This window comes from Neomonachus schauinslandi, chromosome 3, assembly GCF_002201575.2.
Source record: "Neomonachus schauinslandi chromosome 3, ASM220157v2, whole genome shotgun sequence".
In the NCBI taxonomy this organism is placed as follows: Eukaryota; Metazoa; Chordata; class Mammalia; order Carnivora; family Phocidae; genus Neomonachus; species Neomonachus schauinslandi.
This window is the reverse complement of record NC_058405.1, coordinates 90,457,188-90,474,579: the sequence shown is the minus strand read 5'-3', so window position 1 is coordinate 90,474,579 and position 17,392 is coordinate 90,457,188. Positions and strand designations below refer to the sequence as shown.

The following is a 17,392-nucleotide window of genomic DNA, read 5'->3' as shown; positions in this document are numbered from 1 at the left end:
TCCCTGCAACTTCCTTGTTTGTACAAATAAAGTGACCTTGTGAGGCAACCACCTGGTACATTTTCTGTCTACAGCTCACCAAGGAGTGAACTGCCATTGTTGGTAATAATACTACTCTAGTAAGGGTGGAGGGTGATTGCAGATGTTTCAAAAAGAATACTGCGGGGGCGCCTGGGTGGCTCAGTCAGTGCCGTATTCATCACATTCATGCATCATTTAATAAAGCCCATTAGATCTTCAAATTTACTTGGTTGTATTTTGTTTGCTTGTTTTCAAAGATTTTATTTTTAGGGGCGCCTGGGTGGCTCAGTCGGTTAAGCGTCTGCCTTCGGCTCAGGTCATGATCCCAGGGTCCTGGGATCTAGCCCCACATCGGGCTCCCTGCTCGGCAAGGAGTCTGCTTCTCCCTCTGCCCCTCACCCTGGTCTCATGCTCTCTCTCACTCTCTCTCTCAAATAAATAAAATCTTAAAAAAATATATTTTATTTTTAAGTAACCTACACCCAATGTGGGGCTTGAACTTACAGCCCCAAGATCAAGAGTTGCATGCTTTACCGACTGAACCAGCCAGGCACCCCTGTATTTTTTTTTTTTTTTTTTAACACAGAGAAAGCAGGGACAGGAGGCTATCGGAGTAGTCCAAACAGAGCTGGTCTGGGAGATCGTGGTGGCAGGTGTTCTGGCATCGGCGAGGGCTGAATTTGGCTGATACCCAGGTGTATATTTGGGAATAGTAGACGGTAAGTATGTATGGTAGAAACACAGAATCTGGGGCCCCACCCCAGACCTACGAATCAGAATCTGCTTTGTAACAAAATCCCCGGGGGCAATGCATATGCTCCATAGATCACACTTTGAGTAACAGGAGTAGAGATTTGGAGATTGATCACTGTACTGGGTTGAATTGTGTCTCCCCCAAAGATAAATTTAAGTCTTTACCCCGGTACATGTGATGGAAACAGAACCTTTGCAGGTGTAATCAACTTAAGATGAGGTCGTGCTGGAGTCAGATGGGCCCTAATCCAGTAACTCCTGTCTTTATAGAAAGAGAGAAATTTGGATACACACACACACAGAACACCCCTGGATGACAGAGGTAGAGGCTGGAGTGATGTAGTTGCAAGCTAAGGAAGACCAAGGATTGTTGGCAACCACCAAAAGCTAGGAAGAGGTAAAAAAGGACTCTCTCCAGAGCCTTCAGAGAGGCAACGGTCCTGAAACATCTCACCTTTGGATTTCTAGTCTTTTTTTTTTTTTTTTAAGATTTTATTTATTTGACAGAGAGAGCACAAGCAGAGGGGGAGAGGGGAAGAAGCAGGCTCCCTGCTGAGCAAGGAGCCCGATGCGGGACTCGATCCCAGGACCCTGGGATCATGACCTGGGCCGAAGGCAGACGCTTAACGACTGAGCCACCCAGGCGTCCCTGTATTTCTAGTCTTTAGAACTGTGAGAGAATAGATTTCTGTTGTTTGAAGCCACCCGGTTTGTGGCCATTGTGTAATAGCAGCCCTAGGAAACAGATACAGTTTACATGATGGGTACAGCCTGAAATGGTTTTCTGAGGAAAACACGAGGCCTGGGTCTGTCTTGGCAGGTGCTGGAGGAGCTCCTGGATGTTCACAGGATAGCAGGCCACCCAGACCATAGACATCAGCTCTTAACTGGGGACAGAGTCTCAGGACTAAGATTCTCACTGCAGCCCAGACCAGACCGCTTTTGTTTTTTTTTCCTTCCAAGGCTTTGTCAGTCACTCTCAGTTAATGGTGCCTGCCGGTGACGTTCACTCTTGCCCTGCTGGGTAACATCTCGTTCGGCTGTGCCTCTGCTGCCCAGGGCCCAAGAGTCACCCTGGGACCTGGGCGGGTGATCCCAGGAGTTGATGTGGCATCCTGTTCAGGGAGCCCAGGGGGAACCTTTTCACCCCCCAGCCATGTGCCTGGGAGGAAATCCTCTGCTTTCTCATCCAGAAGAAGAGTTTGGGTGACAGAATTGTTTAGGTCTCCTGGGGGGAGTCTGCATCCTCTAGTGCAGCAGGGACACTACTTGTGATCAGACTAGCAGCTAGCCTGCCTCCTGCCCAGGTGACAGGCTAGGGCCACACGTGTTTGTCCTTCCTTCCTTCCTTTTCCTCTTCCTGCTTCTTATTTCCTGCCTGCCTTCCCTTCTTCCCACCCTCCCTTGCTTCTTTCTGTTTTTTTTTTTGGTAGATGGGGGTTGGGGGGTTGGGGGAGGTTTCTGACACTTTGGGTGGGGCGGTTCTTCACTGAGCTCGCCTGTCCTTGGCACCGACCCCCAGCACTCAATGCCAGTGGGCACCCCCAGTCATTGTAACAACCAAAATGCCTCCAGGTACTTCCACACACCCCTGCTTGGATTACTGGGTGTGTGCTCACTGTGTGTCTTTGCCTTCCTTTTCCCCCACTGACCTCCCATGCCAGCCGTCCGTTGGGATGGAATGGTGGCATGTCATTCCCATGGAGCCACCATCCCCACCTATGGGCCGGAGTCCAGCATGGTGAGGGCGGGTGGGTGGGATATGAGGTGAGGCAGGTGGCAGAGCTGGGCAAGCCGCAGGGCGAGGCAGCTTGTGCTGAGTGTCCAGGGAGCTGAGTCTTAGGAGGAGAGGGTTTGTGGGGAGATGCTGAGGGCTGCAGGAAAAGGGACACAGATGGCCCCGGGAGGGAGCACCGGGAGGTGCTTGCTCAGCCTTCCCTCCCCTTCCCTTCCTTTGTTCTCCTCCCTTCCCACCACACTTCCTGGGGGGGGGGTCACCCAACAGGCCCACCTGGATGGTGGGCCCAGCTCTTGGAGTCAGTCTCTACAGCCCTGCCCAGCTGCCCCTTCCTCTGTCACAGGGCTGTGGGAATGGGCTGAAAGGGACAATCCCAGGGGAAGGAGGGGGAGAAACTCTCATCCATGTCACTAGCCTCAATAGTGCGGCCTCAAGAAATGTCACCCAACAAACTACAAAGTCGGTCTGCACACCATTCAGGACCACGTGATCTGAAGCTGTGAGGGAAATTTTCTCCCTCCGTCCTTGTGAGTGGCTGTCACTTCTGCCACATCCTGCCCTGTGCTAGATTTAACATCATGCACACCTCCAAATCCAGACCTTGGGTGTGGCGATGACCTGTGCTAGATTTAACATCATGCACACCTCCAAATCCAGACCTTGGGTGTGGCGATGACCTGTGCTAGATTTAACATCGTGCACACCTCCAAATCCAGACCTTGGGTGTGGCGATGACCTGGGTGAAGCTGGGTGGACACCTGGGGGCTGGGGGTGGGAAAAGTGCGTTGTGGGGGTAGCCAGAAGGTCCCTGTGAAAGTCGCTGAGCTGACGCACCAATCCCCTCCTCCATCCCAGGATCCTTTCTTGCCCTTCAGAATGGGGTGTGAGTCATGGTGTCCTGGGTTCTGCAGGGCCAGCAGTCCCCATCATCATGCCCTCTTTCCGGCCTGTATTCATCATGTTTCTTGTTTTCTGTATTTTGTGATGTTTTGACATCTTTTTAAAAAATTTTATTTATTTGCCAGAGAGAGAGAGAGAGAGCAAGCACAAGGGGGTGGGGGGGTGAGGGGCAGAGGGAGAAGCAGGCTCCCCACTGAGCAAGGAGCCCAATGCGGGACTTGATCCCAGGACCCTGGGATCATGACCTGAGCCAAAGGCAGACACTTAACTGACCGAGCCACCCAGGCGTCCCTAATGTTTTGACATCTTAAAAAGCTTGCTGGCTAGGGAGAGACCGTCTCTTCCAGAACTAGCTAATTCTTAGAGATTTCAAAAAGCTCAGCCTGGAGCACATCTTTCTTATGCCGCTTCCTTATCCAGCTCATATGCCAAGTCAAGATTTTGGCCTGACCCTAAATCATGCCATAGCCAGGTACCAGCCTAAAGTCCTTTAGGATTAATCAAGCTGGCCAGTCCTAAGCTAGTTCCCCTGCCCTGCCTTGCCTTTCCTGCAGAAACCCCCATAAAGGCTCTGGCTCAGGCTTTCCCTCAGTCCTGCTTCTGCCTCCTGACTAAACCTGGTGCTTCCCCATGTGGTCCTCTTCAGGGCATGGCGTGCCCTGTCCTCTTGGGAAATGTGTTAAACTATTTCAGTGACACTGTCCTCTCCATGTTGTCGCTCTGTCATCTCTTATAAAATCCCGTGGGTACAAATGAGACAGAGCCTGAGGCCCATCTCCTATTCTCCATCTTTCTCTGGTTCCCTAACCCCTTTTCCTTGCTCTTGGACTGTGGCAATGACACCCAACCAGTCTTTGGTTTCCACACCTTTTTGCCCTTCAAAGAACCTTGCAGGAGTGCATCACCCCTTACATAGTTTTCCATGCTATTAGCAGAGGTATAATTTCCCCCTGAAATTAGCCTAGAATGTTTGCAGTGTTAATATTCACATTGGGAAGATTGCAGCCAAGTTGGCTCCTTCAGGCTCTGGTGGGCAGGGGAGTGGAAATTAGTTTAATCTCTCCGGGTAGTGATTTGGCAAAATATATCAAGAACTTTAAAAATAGGACCTATTAAAGATTATTTTAAATCTTGATAAGGGCTTACAAAGACGTTTATCACAATGCTATTTATAACAGAAAGAATTGGAACCAAACAAAATAGCCTTTGGTAAGTGACTGACTGGGTTAATGAATATGGCATACTCATTCCACAAATAAAATCACATGAACAATGTCTACATTTTAGGGTCACCTGCGTGGCTCAGTTAGTTAAATACCTGACTCTTGATTTCAGCTCAGGTCATGATCTCAGGGCCATGAGATCAAGGGCTGCATCAGGCTCTGTGCTGGGTGTGGAGCCTGCCAAGATTCTCTCTCTCTCTCTCTTTCCCCTCCACCCCAAAACACATTTACACATTAAAACGGAGTGTGATTGTTACAACTGAACTGCAGGGCAATTTGGTAAAGGTGATTCATTCACCACATATCTATTGAGTGTTTGACAGGCACTGAGAAAAGTTCTCCGTAGGGTGAGGTGATGGGTAATTCAGCCCACCTTAGGAGCATACTCTGCTTTCGCTATGTAGAAATAAACAAGATGGAGACAATTTTCTAATAGAATTAACATTCCTATAATGTAAATATATAAAGCACTTTTTTTAAAAAAAGATTTTATTTATTTATTTATTTGACAGAGAGAGAAGGAACACAAGCAGGGGGAGTGGGAGAGGGAGAAGCAGGCTTCCTGCTGAGCAGGGAGCCCGACCGGGGCTCGATTCCAGGACCCTGGGATCATGACCTGAGCCGAAGGCAGACGCTTAATGACTGAGCCACCCAGGAGCCTCTCTATAAAGCACTATCTTAAGAGTTATAATCTTACGATGTTTCAATTTGAGCTGTGGGGGGATGGGTGAAATAGGTGAAGGAGATTAAAATGTACAAACTTCCAGTTATAAAAAAAATAAATTATGGGGGTGTAAAGTACATCATAGGGAATATAGTTGATAATATTGTAATAACTATGTATGGTGACCGATGGTAACTAGACTTATTGTACGCCTGAAGTTAACATAATATTGTATGCACTATACTTCAATTAAAAAATGAGCTTATAGGGGCGCCTGGGTGGCTCAGTTGGTTAGGCGACTGCCTTCGGCTCAGGTCATGATCCTGGAGTCCTGGAATCGAGCCCTGCATCCGGCTCCCTGCTAGGCGGGAGTCTGCTTCTCCCTCTGACCCTCCCCCCTCTCATGTGCTCTTTCTCTCTCTCAAACAAATAAATAAAATCTTTAAAAAAATGAGCTTATAGGGGCGCCTAATTCTTGGTTTTGGCTCAGGTCATGATCTCATGGGTGGTGAGACTGAGCCCCATGTTGGGCTCTGCACTCAGGGTGGAGTCTGCTTGGGATTCTCTCCGTCTCCTCCCCCCCCCCCCCCCCCCCCCCCTGGCCCTTGCCCCCCCCCCCCCCCTAAAATAAAAAAATAAAATGTTTTAAAAAATTACACCACTTCGGGTTATTGTGAACATTCATAAAGGGAAACCTCACTAAAATGGGGTTGGGAGGTTTGGCAGGGAGAGCTCTCCTGCCCTACCACTGTAGTCAATTGCAAGTCCAATAGAAAGAGACTGACCTTACATGTAGATGATACTTTACTACTCTAGTAGGAGGAAGGAAGGCTTTCCTCCCCTCCCAACTTCTCACTTTCCTCTACAAGAGCATTTCTCTCCTTTGTTCTGCAGATTTGCCTATAGTTTTGCCACAGCTTGTTTGTCCTGGATTGCCATTCTCTGTCATTCCTGAACAAACCCATCTTTTGCTGGTAAAATAATTGGCAGTTTTATTTTTAAGGTTAACATCATGTACCTCAAAGCATTGAAAGCAGGGAATATTTGCACAGCTATGTTCATAGCAGCATCATTCATAATAGCCAAAAGGAGGAAACAACCCAAATTTCCACTGAAGGATGAATGGATAAACAAAATGTGGTATATACATAAAGCAGAATATTATTCAGCCTTAAAAAGGAATGAAATTCTGATATATGGTACAACATAGATGAACTTTGTTTTTGTTGTTGTTGTGGTTGTTGTTTTTAAGATTTTATTTATTTATTTGAAAGAGAGAGCGTGAGGGAGAGAGCAGAAGCAGGGGGAGCAGCAGAGGGAGAGGGAGAAGCAGACTCTCCGCTGAGCAAGGAGCCCTGTCCGGGACTGGATCCCAAGACGCTGGGAATCATGATCTGAGCTGAAGGCAGCCAGTTAATCGACTGAGTCACCCAGGCGCCCCAGAACTGATGAACTTTGAAGTCAATATTGTAAGTGCAATAAGCCAGTTACAAAGAGACAAATACCTTATGATTCCCCTTCTATGAGGTACCTAGAAGAGTCAAATTCATAGGGACAGAAAGTAGTCTTTTGCACACATTTTTGCACACATAATTCTCCAAACTTTTAGAGATAGGTGTTATTAATTCTAACATGACAAATGAGAAAAGACACTCTTAGGGGCTGCTTAAAACCACTTAGATTTTTCGAAAAAAGTGATTTGGCCGACTCTTTATAAGGTAACACTAATACCCACTTCACAGAAGTATAATGAAGATACAGTGTCCTTCATGTTAAGTTTTAGAATAACCTCTCACACAAAGCAAACAAATTTCATCTAGTTGAAATAAGTAATCATTTTAATTCATTTGGAGAGTGCAGCCTACTGTGGATTGTATACAATTCTAGACATGAGAGACTCCATTTCAAGAAAAGCTCCATTTTCCTTTCTACAACAAATTGCTAATGAACTCTTGAACTGGATAAAAAAGGACCAGTCCAGGGGCTCCTGAGTGGCTCAATAGGTTGAGCGACTGACTCTTGAATTCCCCTGGGCCCATGGTCTGGGGGTCCTGGGATCCCAGACTGCTTGAGGAATTCTCTCCCTCTCCTTTTGCCCCTCCCTCCTGCTCGCTCCTGCTCTCCCTCTCTAAAATAAATAAATCTAAAACAAACAAACAAAAAACCTGGTCTGGTCCAGAAGCAATTGTTTCACAACCAATTATTCCTAAAGTCAACGGAACCATGGGCTTCCCAATCATAAGACTCTCGGTTGTGGACTTTCTTTAGACGCAGTAGTTAATAATGTAAACCAAGAATAGCATCGTTTGTCAAGAACAATAGAAGTAGTCATCACTGTGTAACCAAAAGCGGCCTAGCCCTTAGCCAGCCTGTTAGTATAAATTAACACTATTTTTTTCCTTTTATCAAAGTCATGTGGTGCCCCCCTCCAAAACCAAACAAATCCTTGCTTTCACCCTGCAGACGGGACACTTTTTTGGCTCTTGCTGGAGTCTGTGCTCACCGAATTGCAATTCTTTGATCTCAAACACTCATTTGGCTCTCATGGTATCTATTTTCAGGTTGACACAACGCACAGATACACATTTCTATTTGTAGGGTAGATGTATGGAATAATACGTCTGCAAGGACAAGAAATCATTACGGCGCTTGCCTCAAGGGGAATTGGGTTAAGGAGGTGTTAGTTGAGTGGAAAAGAAGCTTCCCACCACACACGCTTAAAAAATTCATATGATTTAAATAGGTCATAGTCATACAGGGAAAACGTTAAAAAAATTTTGCTCGCAATCCATCACCTACTCTCACGGTCCTACACACTTTTATTTCCCGTGTGCTTTTTGCAAATATGAATGCATTGTTTTTCCTGTTTCTTCACGAAAATTGCAATCTCGCTACAGTTTTCTGCACCTGGCTTTTCACGCATACGCTTCAGCATTAAAGCATTTCTCCCCACCGCCCCTTCCCGCTCAGCATAACACAAACGCGTAAGCTAAGAGCCGCGCTCGCTCGCACCACCTCCAAGCCCGCCCCGCCCCCTCAGGCCCACGTGCCCCGAGGGACCCTCCTCCCCACTTCGCGGGCTGTTCCCCGCGATGCCTGTCCGAAAAGTCCCCAGCTGGAAGCCCCACCCACTGCTTTCTGCCCCGCTCCCTGGGCACGCGCCTCGGCTCCGCGCGCGCGGCCCGGAAGCGTCGGGAGGCATATCAGGCAGCACGGCGGACAGCCCGGTATCCTGCGCGCCGCGGACCTCGGAGGACCCCAGCGACGTCCGTAGCGCAGGGCCCGGTGGACGCGGCGGCGGCGGCGGCGGCGGGCGTTGCGACTGACTGCGCTGGTGGTCTCTGAAACGCTCTTCCGCGGCCACACTCGCCGCACTGGCTGATTGTTGTGCAGCCGGCGCCATGTCTGTGAGCGAGATCTTCGTGGAGCTGCAGGGCTTTTTGGCTGCCGAGCAGGACATCCGAGAGGCGAGCCCCCTCTCCTCCCCTCCCCTTTCCCTTTCCTTGCTTGCTGGGCCACATCGCTCGGCCCTCCTCTGTCGCTCTGTCTCGAGTGGTGGGGAAGCCTCCGGGGGTGGGTTGCTTCCCCACTTGTTTCAGTTTAGGGCATGTTCCTCCCCCACCCGCGATTCTGCTACCTTGTCCTGATTCTGTGTTCGAGTCTCGGCTCCTCAGCATCGCCAATCTCGTTTGAGTGTCAGTCTTTCTCCTTTTCGGCGCTTGTTTCTGTCGAAGGCTCAGCGCTTGGGACTCAAGACAACGCGCATCTCACGTGTTTGTTGTTGTTGGCTTAAGAGCACGTGTGGCCTCTTCTCTTTAAAACTCTCCTATGGCTTTTTATTCCACGTAGAATATTAATCCGGGCTCTGCTATGGCCCACAGGTGTCTCCTCCCCTAACCCCATCTCATTTTACGCCATCTTCCGTTGTGTATTATGTTCAGTTTACTTCTCTTTCATTCCTCCAGTTCTGCAGATAGTTTCTTGCCTCAGGACTTGTACATGTACTGTTTGCTTTTCCTGGAATTCGCATCTTTCCTTTCTTTTCCTTGTTATCTCGTATTCATATCCTTGATCTCACAGTCTGAATGATCCTTTTCCTGTCGTGTTTTTTAGTAGCGCATTCACATTAAAAACATTTGTGCGATCCGTATTTTTTAAACGCCTGTCTCCCCCCATTATGCTCTAAACTGAGAGATGGAAAGGACTGTCTAGTTGGGTACTCAGTATTTACACAATGCTTCGCACATAAGTATGCTCAGTGAATATTTGTAAAATGATTGAGAACTACCCAGTCTTTGTATTGCATTGCATTTTTCTTTTTACAAATTACATTCAGGTACTTTATCTCCTTTAATATTTATAGTGTTTCAGTGGGATATTTGGGTTGGGTGGCAATTATCCTTTGAAGGATACATGAGAGATCTCAGGCTTTTTAATAACGTCTTGAAGCTCTCACAGAGGAAGGAAGTGGCAAAGTCAGGATTCAAACCTGGATATTTTCTGCACGGGTTCAGTCCTTGTAAAGATTGTCAGAGTTTTGCATGTGTATGAAGGTGTCATAGATATTTAATCTATGCTATCTGGTTTATTTGGCTTGAGGTTCTGATAATAATTATGAGTTTATCTGTTACTTTGATTTTTAATCTCTCTAGGAAATCCGAAAAGTTGTACAGAGTTTAGAACAAACAGCTCGAGAGATCTTAACTCTACTGCAAGGGGTCCATCAGGGTGCTGGTTTTCAGGACAGTAAGTTCTTTTGATTTTGAAGGGTTTTTTTAAGATCCAGTTTATCAGTCATTTAAAAGAGTTATTTAAAGAGTTAAAGAGTTAATTTCCATTTAGAAAACATTTCAAGTCTGTGTCATTTTATTAAGAACAATGTCCCTCATGTTGTGTGGTGAGTAAAAATTGGAGAAGTGGGTGAGTTGAGCATTTTATATGGTTACAGAATTCTGTTTGTTATGGTTGAGCTTCCACTTTCACATAGTAATGTGATAACGTAATTATAATGTGGTAATTGTAATAGTTTTGTACTCTCTTGTGTATCTAGCTTTCATTTGGCTCTCTTCCTTTTAAACCCAGTCTTTCATTCATTGAATATAGTTTAATATGCATTTGTAGATAAGAAATGGCCAGTGTAAAATGTTCCTAATGTGTTTACAGTCAGCCCCTTGAATGGAGATCAGATATGATAAGTTTAAACATGGAACCTTCATTGTAAGATACAGCCAGCACAACTGAAAGAGCTGAAATATATTTTCAGTCAGAGAATGATATCATATTGTAATGTACAAGGGTCAGAGGCAAGTCCTTTTTCTCAGTGGTATGGAATTGGTCAGTCAGATTGAGAATATTTGATAAAGCTTCTTTTTGACCAAATATGGGAGCTAGAAGCTGTCCAAATAAGGCGTCTTTTAAGGACTGACTAGGAATAGCAGCTGGTACATGGTCCTTTAAGGATGACATTATTTAGGACAGCTTACTGACTTGTCTGCTAAAGTATTCCCTTTTAGCAAATTTTTGTCTATTTTTCAGTGTTGGTAAATGAGTAGGGAAACTAAAGATGAAATTTTGAGAGCCAGGTTGAAAAGTAGAGATGCATACCCTGCATTTGGTCATGAGATTTTTTTTTTTAAAGTTGATTTATTTTCAGATAGACTGCATAGATTATTAAGGAAGAACTGTATTTGAAATTTGATAAATCTTTCATTATTATTATGTTTGATTATCTTTTTGTGATCAGTTCCAAAGAGGTGTTTGAAAGCTCGAGAACATTTTGGTACAGTAAAAACACATTTAACATCTTTGAAGACCAAGTTCCCTGCTGAACAGTATTACAGGTTTGTAAGAAAAATCGCTTTATTTTGTAATGTTACGTAAAAGTAAAGGCAGGAGAAAAATTGTATATACTGAATGATTGCTTAGAACTAGGTAAAAACTTCTCTATGTAAAAGAAACAATGAAAAAGAGCCAAACTATTAATAGTGGTGGTATTTTAATAGTGACAAATTTGGTGATTTTATTTTTTTCCTCCCTTTGAGAATTTTCCTAAGAAACATGTATAATTTTTGCAACGAAAAAGGGATGAAAATGAAAATATTCGTTGTATGAAGATCAACGAAAGATTATCTTTTTTAGTATATTTAAGTTACTTGTGAAATTGGGTGAACCATATCTATCTGTTAAAGTTACGGGATTAAGTGGCAGTATATACATGAATTGAGTATTATCTCAGAGTTTGAGTTTTACTGCCGAATAACATATTTAATGTTTTATGCTGTGTCTTGTTGAATTTATAGCATCATTAATTTTAAGAGTCACCATTATTTTATGTACCACTAGGGAAGAAAATTTTGTTGCCAATCATAATTGTGAAATTTATAGATTGTAAAATGCATCCTAATTTCACAGTTGTTAGACTGGAAGAAGCTGCAACTGGGTACTGATGAAATATGTGAATAAGAACCTAAAATCTTTACTTGTGTTTGTTTTCCTAGTGAAAAACATGTTTTCTAGTGAAAAAGATGGTCTGTTAAGACATGTGGGCAAAAAACAGAACATGTATGTGGGAAGTGGATAATATAACTTTACAGGATAATTTAAGGCAGGGGTTGGCAAACTACCTGTGGCCTGCTGCTTCTGGAAGCTAAGAACTGCTTATATTTTAAAGGGTTGTTAAAAAAAACAAAAAACAAAGAACAAAAAACCCAAACCAAAAACACCCAAATAAAAATATGTGACAGAGACTGGAGGTGGTTCACAAAGCCTAAAATATCACTATCTGACCCTTTACAGAAAAGGTTTGCTGACCCCTGCTGTAAGGTAATAATAGATGTATAGAGACGTTGAACAATAGAATTGACAGGATCTTGAGAGATCGTGTAGTTTGGAGGTCACACAGAGGCTGACCTCTGAGTGATTTGGCTCTTAGAAGGTTTTATTTGACTTGAATTGTATTGAAAAATTTTTTTTGAATTTGCCATATTTGAAATTCAGGAGGCATAACAACACTTAATATTTGGGGTTATAAAATTTTCTATTTCTTTTTTTGTGCCTCTAGCTCAGTTTAATTGCAGTATCCTGAAAGTTAAAAGTCTGTTGGTTTAGTGATTGCAAATGGTAGTTATTTCTTATATGTGTGAATCAGATTTTCTTGATACGCCACACTCAAATCAAAATGTGAGAGTAAGTTAAGTGTTGAGGCTGATGTACAGTTGCAGTTCTCATCAATCTGTACTTGCCAATTTTAATTTTTCTGAGAGCAGTATCATTGTTCTTACTGATTAAACTTCTAAAATATAGTTGTTCTTGTCATCCCTAATCTTAAATTGTAAATATTTTTATATTCATTAAAGTTGGATCATGTTTCTCATTTATTAAACTTCTCATAAGTAATTGTTATAAATTTGAACTTGTAAAACTTACACTGTCTCCATCTGATATATTTAAGTGTCGTAGTCTTACACATTTTATATGTTGGGGTTTCACATAGATTTGATTTGAAAAAGCGTTCTATTTCTAAAATGTTGGACTGCGATTGTACTAAACTTATCTTTTTTAAGGACCCTAATCCCTCAACCTAAATGAGCTTATATCCATGCAGATTTCATGAGCACTGGAGGTTTGTGTTGCAGCGTTTGGTCTTCTTGGCTGCATTTGTTGTGTACTTGGAATCAGAAACACTAGTGACTCGAGAAGCGGTTACAGAAATTCTTGGCAGTAAGTGTCTTCATTAGCGTTGGTCTGCAGAATCAGGCATGGTAGCTTAATTATTGCTTGGGTGGGGAGCTGTTGCTTGTACTTTCTATTTGTTAAATGAGAACTAAATGGGAAACTAATGACTTGGAAACACAAAACGTAAAAATATGTGGTGGCAAGCTTGGTTTTTGTACTCGAGTGTTTCTTTTAGTTCGTAAAATTTAGTTTTTAAAAAATCTAGGCCCACAGAAAGTTGAAAGAATAGTACAGTGAACACCTGTTTACACCCCACTTAGATTTTCTGCTGCTGCTTCTTATTTTTTAAAGATATTATTTATTTATTTATTTGACAGAGAGAGAGCACAATAGGCAGAGCGGCAGGCAGAGGGAAAGGGAGAAGCAGGCTCTTTGCTGAGCAGGGAGCCCGATGCGGGGCTCGATCCCAGGACCCTGGGATCATGACCTGAGCTGAAGGCAGCTGCTTAACCGACTGAGCCACCCAGGCGCCCCTCTGCTTATTCTTTTGCCATATCTTTCGGTCTGTTCACTTTGTGTGCACGTGTGCATATACCATGTGAAAACCACATGTAGTATCACGGCTTCTTTAAATGCTGCAGCATGCATTGTCCAAAAACAAAGATGTTCTCTGATACAACTAGGTAACATTCTTGGGGGTGGTACTTTTTTAGAGAAGAATGAAAGGAAAAATTGCAGGCTAAAAAGCTCAAAAGTCCACAGTGAGGCCTAGTTGCCAAAAGTCTGAATCCATTAAAAACACAATTGTAAAAGATTCTTTTTCTTTTTCTTTTCCTTTTGTTGAGAGAAATTATATGTGTGCATATATATATATGTAGATACAGTATTTTACAATTTTAGGTTCAGGTTCTGTTCACATCATGACTTTATTTTTACTTTGGTATATTTTTTAGTTGAGCCAGATCGGGAGAAAGGATTTCATCTGGATGTAGAAGATTATCTCTCAGGAGTTCTAATTCTTGCTAGTGAATTGGTAAGAAGTTTAGTGGTTTGCCATTTGCTTTTTTTTTTTAATATTTTATTTTATTTTTAAGTAGGCTCCATGCCCGCTGTGGGGCTTGAACTCACGACCTGAAGACCAAGAGTCACATGCTCCACCAACTGAGCCAGCCAGGCACCCCTGCCATTTGCTTTTTTGATCTTCCCACTTCACTGTCAGTTTTTAAAATGGGTACAATAATTCAGGAAGTCTTTTCTAAGCCCTCTGTTGACCACCACTTCGTCGTTGTACACAGTGTGTGTTATGTTTTGCTAGTCATCAGAGAAAGGCCAGTTCAGACAGTGAGCTAGCTGTGCATACTTACCAATGTGTGAATTTTTAAAAGATGGTAATACTAATACCTCTTCCTTTTAAAGTATTGGCAAGAGGTATATGTTCTTAGTAACTGTGTCAATACATATACTTGCTTTGGAGAACAATTTAACTGTATAACTATATATTATTTTTGCCCGTATTCTTTTAATGTCTCTCTGGAGAAATTGTCCTATGAAAATAATTCTAAAGAACAAAAAAGGCTGTTATAAAGGTGTCCACTGTAGCCTTTGTTCGTATTGATGAAAACTGTAGACCAGGGAAACTCCAACAGAAAGGGAATGATTTCTTGTCATGAGGTAATTTTGTAATATTAAACATTGTCAAAATGTAATTATTAAAAGACCATGTAGAAAAGTTGCGTGGCCTTTGAGGGTCTTTTAGTTGTGATTGGGAGGAAGATGTGCTGAAGAGTCCTGTTGTGACATATCCGCGTTTGCCTTCCCTCGTGTAGTCGAGGCTGTCTGTCAACAGTGTGACTGCCGGAGACTATTCCCGGCCCCTCCACATCTCCACCTTCATCAATGAGCTGGATTCCGGCTTCCGCCTTCTCAACCTGAAAAACGACTCCCTGAGGAAGCGCTATGACGGCTTGAAGTACGATGTGAAGAAAGTAGAGGAGGTGGTCTATGATCTCTCCATCCGGGGCTTCAATAAGGAGACTGCGGCAGCTTGTGCAGAGAAATAGGAGGCTCTCCTGGTGCCTGGCCCTGCTGACCTCAGTGGTTGCTGGGGAGGGTGAGCCCAGCGCCTCTCAAGGTAGTTAGGATTGCCCCACCCCATTGCTAAACACCGCGCTTTATTTTCTTAATCAGTGTGTGGTGTAAGTATCAAAATTGAAACACTTTTTTGGGGGTAAAAAAGATAGCCTTTACAAGGACAGATTTTTCTTTGTTGTTTCAGTGAATTTGCTCTGTAATTCCGTGTATTTCAGTTCTGTCAAAAAGTATAAATGTCAGTCTCTTGGTAAAGTCCTTTTCTTGCTTACCCTGATACTGTTGATGTACTGATTGAGAAGTTTATTGTCTTGTGTTTCTTCCAGAAGTGATCCTAGGTGTTTTCTATATCCAGATTAGCCATCCATACCCAGGTGTAGCCTGGATACAGTATAAAAATAGGTAATTTAAAAGGATGGTTGCCAAGCAAATGACAACTTATTTTATATTTCCCTTCCTTATTTTAAGCCTCGTGAGTAAATCAGGTGTTGAAATTTTTGCAAGGGAGTTACAGCCCCAGGGTCTCTCTCACTGCCATCAAAATATAAAAGATGAAATTGCAAAGTCAAGTTCAATAGATTATTTTGGGACGTTTTTGTATTAGGGGATTAACATCTTATCATTTAGCTCTGTTTACCAGATGGAGAGTAGGGCTTAGTGTTTTACAACACCTCTGTTTTCTGACGTTGCCTTAACATTCTGCTCTTGCAGCAACTTAAAAATCGTTTTCACACACATCTTAAACTAACACTTCATATAATATATTTTTAAGCTATGAAACCTTTTTCCTAGCAGCCAGCTAGACTGTCTGGTCTGAGACTGTAAAGCCACCCAGTCAAGTTAATTAGCAATACCCTGACTGGTATGTTCAGAAAGAAAAAAGCTGTGCTCTGTCTGGAAAAAAGAGAAAACCTTGGATTCAAAAAGAAGATCTGATTTGGTAATGTTTTTTAGAGTAAGCAGTTTCAGGTTGTTGGCAGCTATCCCGACAGTCAGGTTTTAGATTTACAGTTTTGGGCAAGTCACATGGACCTTGTTGGCACCCACCTCCCCCTCCTTGTTTTCAGGTAGTGCTAAGAATACTTGCCACGTAATTTCTGCTGTTGAAATGATTTAAAATGGTGACTTAACCCACAGGTTTTGGAGCTCACTGAAAGGAAGGTGCTAGTGTTTCCAGAATAATAGAGGAGGTATTTGGAACCATCCTCTCATGCTTGATCCCTGGTTAGGCTTTCCGTTTGTGCAGTAGAATATTTGGCATTGCTGTCAGAGCCGTGATCAGGCTAAGTTAAGGACTGACCAAATTTTCCATCCTGAGGAAAAAAGAAACAAAGCATAAATTGCTTTGCATTTTTGGGTTTTAGAACAATTTTCTTGACTGCTTTTCCTTCAGGAGAGTTTGTAGAAAGAAGAAAGGTGCTCAGGTGTTTGAAGTGCCTTGGGCGGTCATCTGAAATGTGCAGGAATAGCGCCTGGGTTGAGCACAAAAGGCTTCTAACTACATGATCAAACATTTGCAGTAAGTTTGGTAATAGTTTTCTTCTATGTGGAGAATCTCAAGGTGTTTTGAGGCTAAAGATGACCAGGGGTGATAAGCACATACTGCTGTTTAATAGTTAAAATTATCAAAAGACACCAACCACTCAAGAGTTAAATTAAAAGTATTATAATTGAACATACTGAAAAGCCTCGGTTCTGGTTTTTTAGTACACCAGAATCTTCTTTTCAATTTGAGAGAATTGAGCAGCTTAGAGTAGAGATGAATTAGTGGATGTTTTCTTTATAAATTTATTTATAAGAAGAGAACCCATAAATACTTCATAAGATTTGCCCTGTCTTAAACTTGAATAATAATATTGGTAACGCTTAAGAGAATTTAATAAAGAACGAAAGCTTCTTTGGCATTGTTCTGAGTCCTTTACTTAAACAAGTGGCTGAAGAGATGAGGTGGATCTGCAGGATGCCGCTGGCATAGTTCGTACCGTGTACTCTGAAATCGTGGCTTTCTTGGTTCTTTTTTTTTTTTTTTAATTTTTATTTTAATTTATTTGAGAGAAAGAGACAGCATGAGCAGGGGAGAGGAGGCAGAGGGAGAGGGAGAAGCAGGCTCCCCACTGAGCAGGGAGCCCAACGTGGGGCTCGATCCCAGGACTCTGGGATCATAACCTTAGCTGGAGGCAGCTGCTTAACTGAATGAGCCACCCAGGTGCCCAGCTTTCTTGGTTCTTGGTCTGGATGAGACTGTATTCCTCAGGTGGAGTGTCATTGTGTGCCTGACACCAAGCCTGAAATAATTTTTTTTTTTTTTTAGTATTCATTGTAATAAACATT

General features: G+C 43.1%; 1 protein-coding gene across 2 annotated transcripts; it reads left to right on the top strand.

The window, feature by feature from the left end:
* Positions 1 to 8,576: 8,576 nt before the first annotated feature.
* TSN (translin) lies at positions 8,577 to 16,958 on the top strand. 2 transcript variants are annotated; one of them, XM_021695809.1, is made up of 6 exons: positions 8,577 to 8,766; positions 9,952 to 10,045; positions 11,043 to 11,139; positions 12,903 to 13,018; positions 13,927 to 14,006; positions 14,800 to 16,958. In XM_021695809.1, the coding sequence occupies exons 1-6, from the start codon at positions 8,701 to 8,703 to the stop codon at positions 15,031 to 15,033; spliced, it is 687 nt and encodes a 228-aa protein (XP_021551484.1). In that variant the 5' UTR covers positions 8,577 to 8,700; the 3' UTR covers positions 15,034 to 16,958. The 2 variants fall into 2 exon arrangements, with proteins under 2 accessions (XP_021551484.1, XP_021551485.1); XM_021695810.2 differs by lacking the exon at positions 13,927 to 14,006 and having other exon boundaries at positions 8,591 to 8,766; positions 14,800 to 14,965.
* The last annotated feature ends 434 nt before the right edge of the window (positions 16,959 to 17,392 follow it).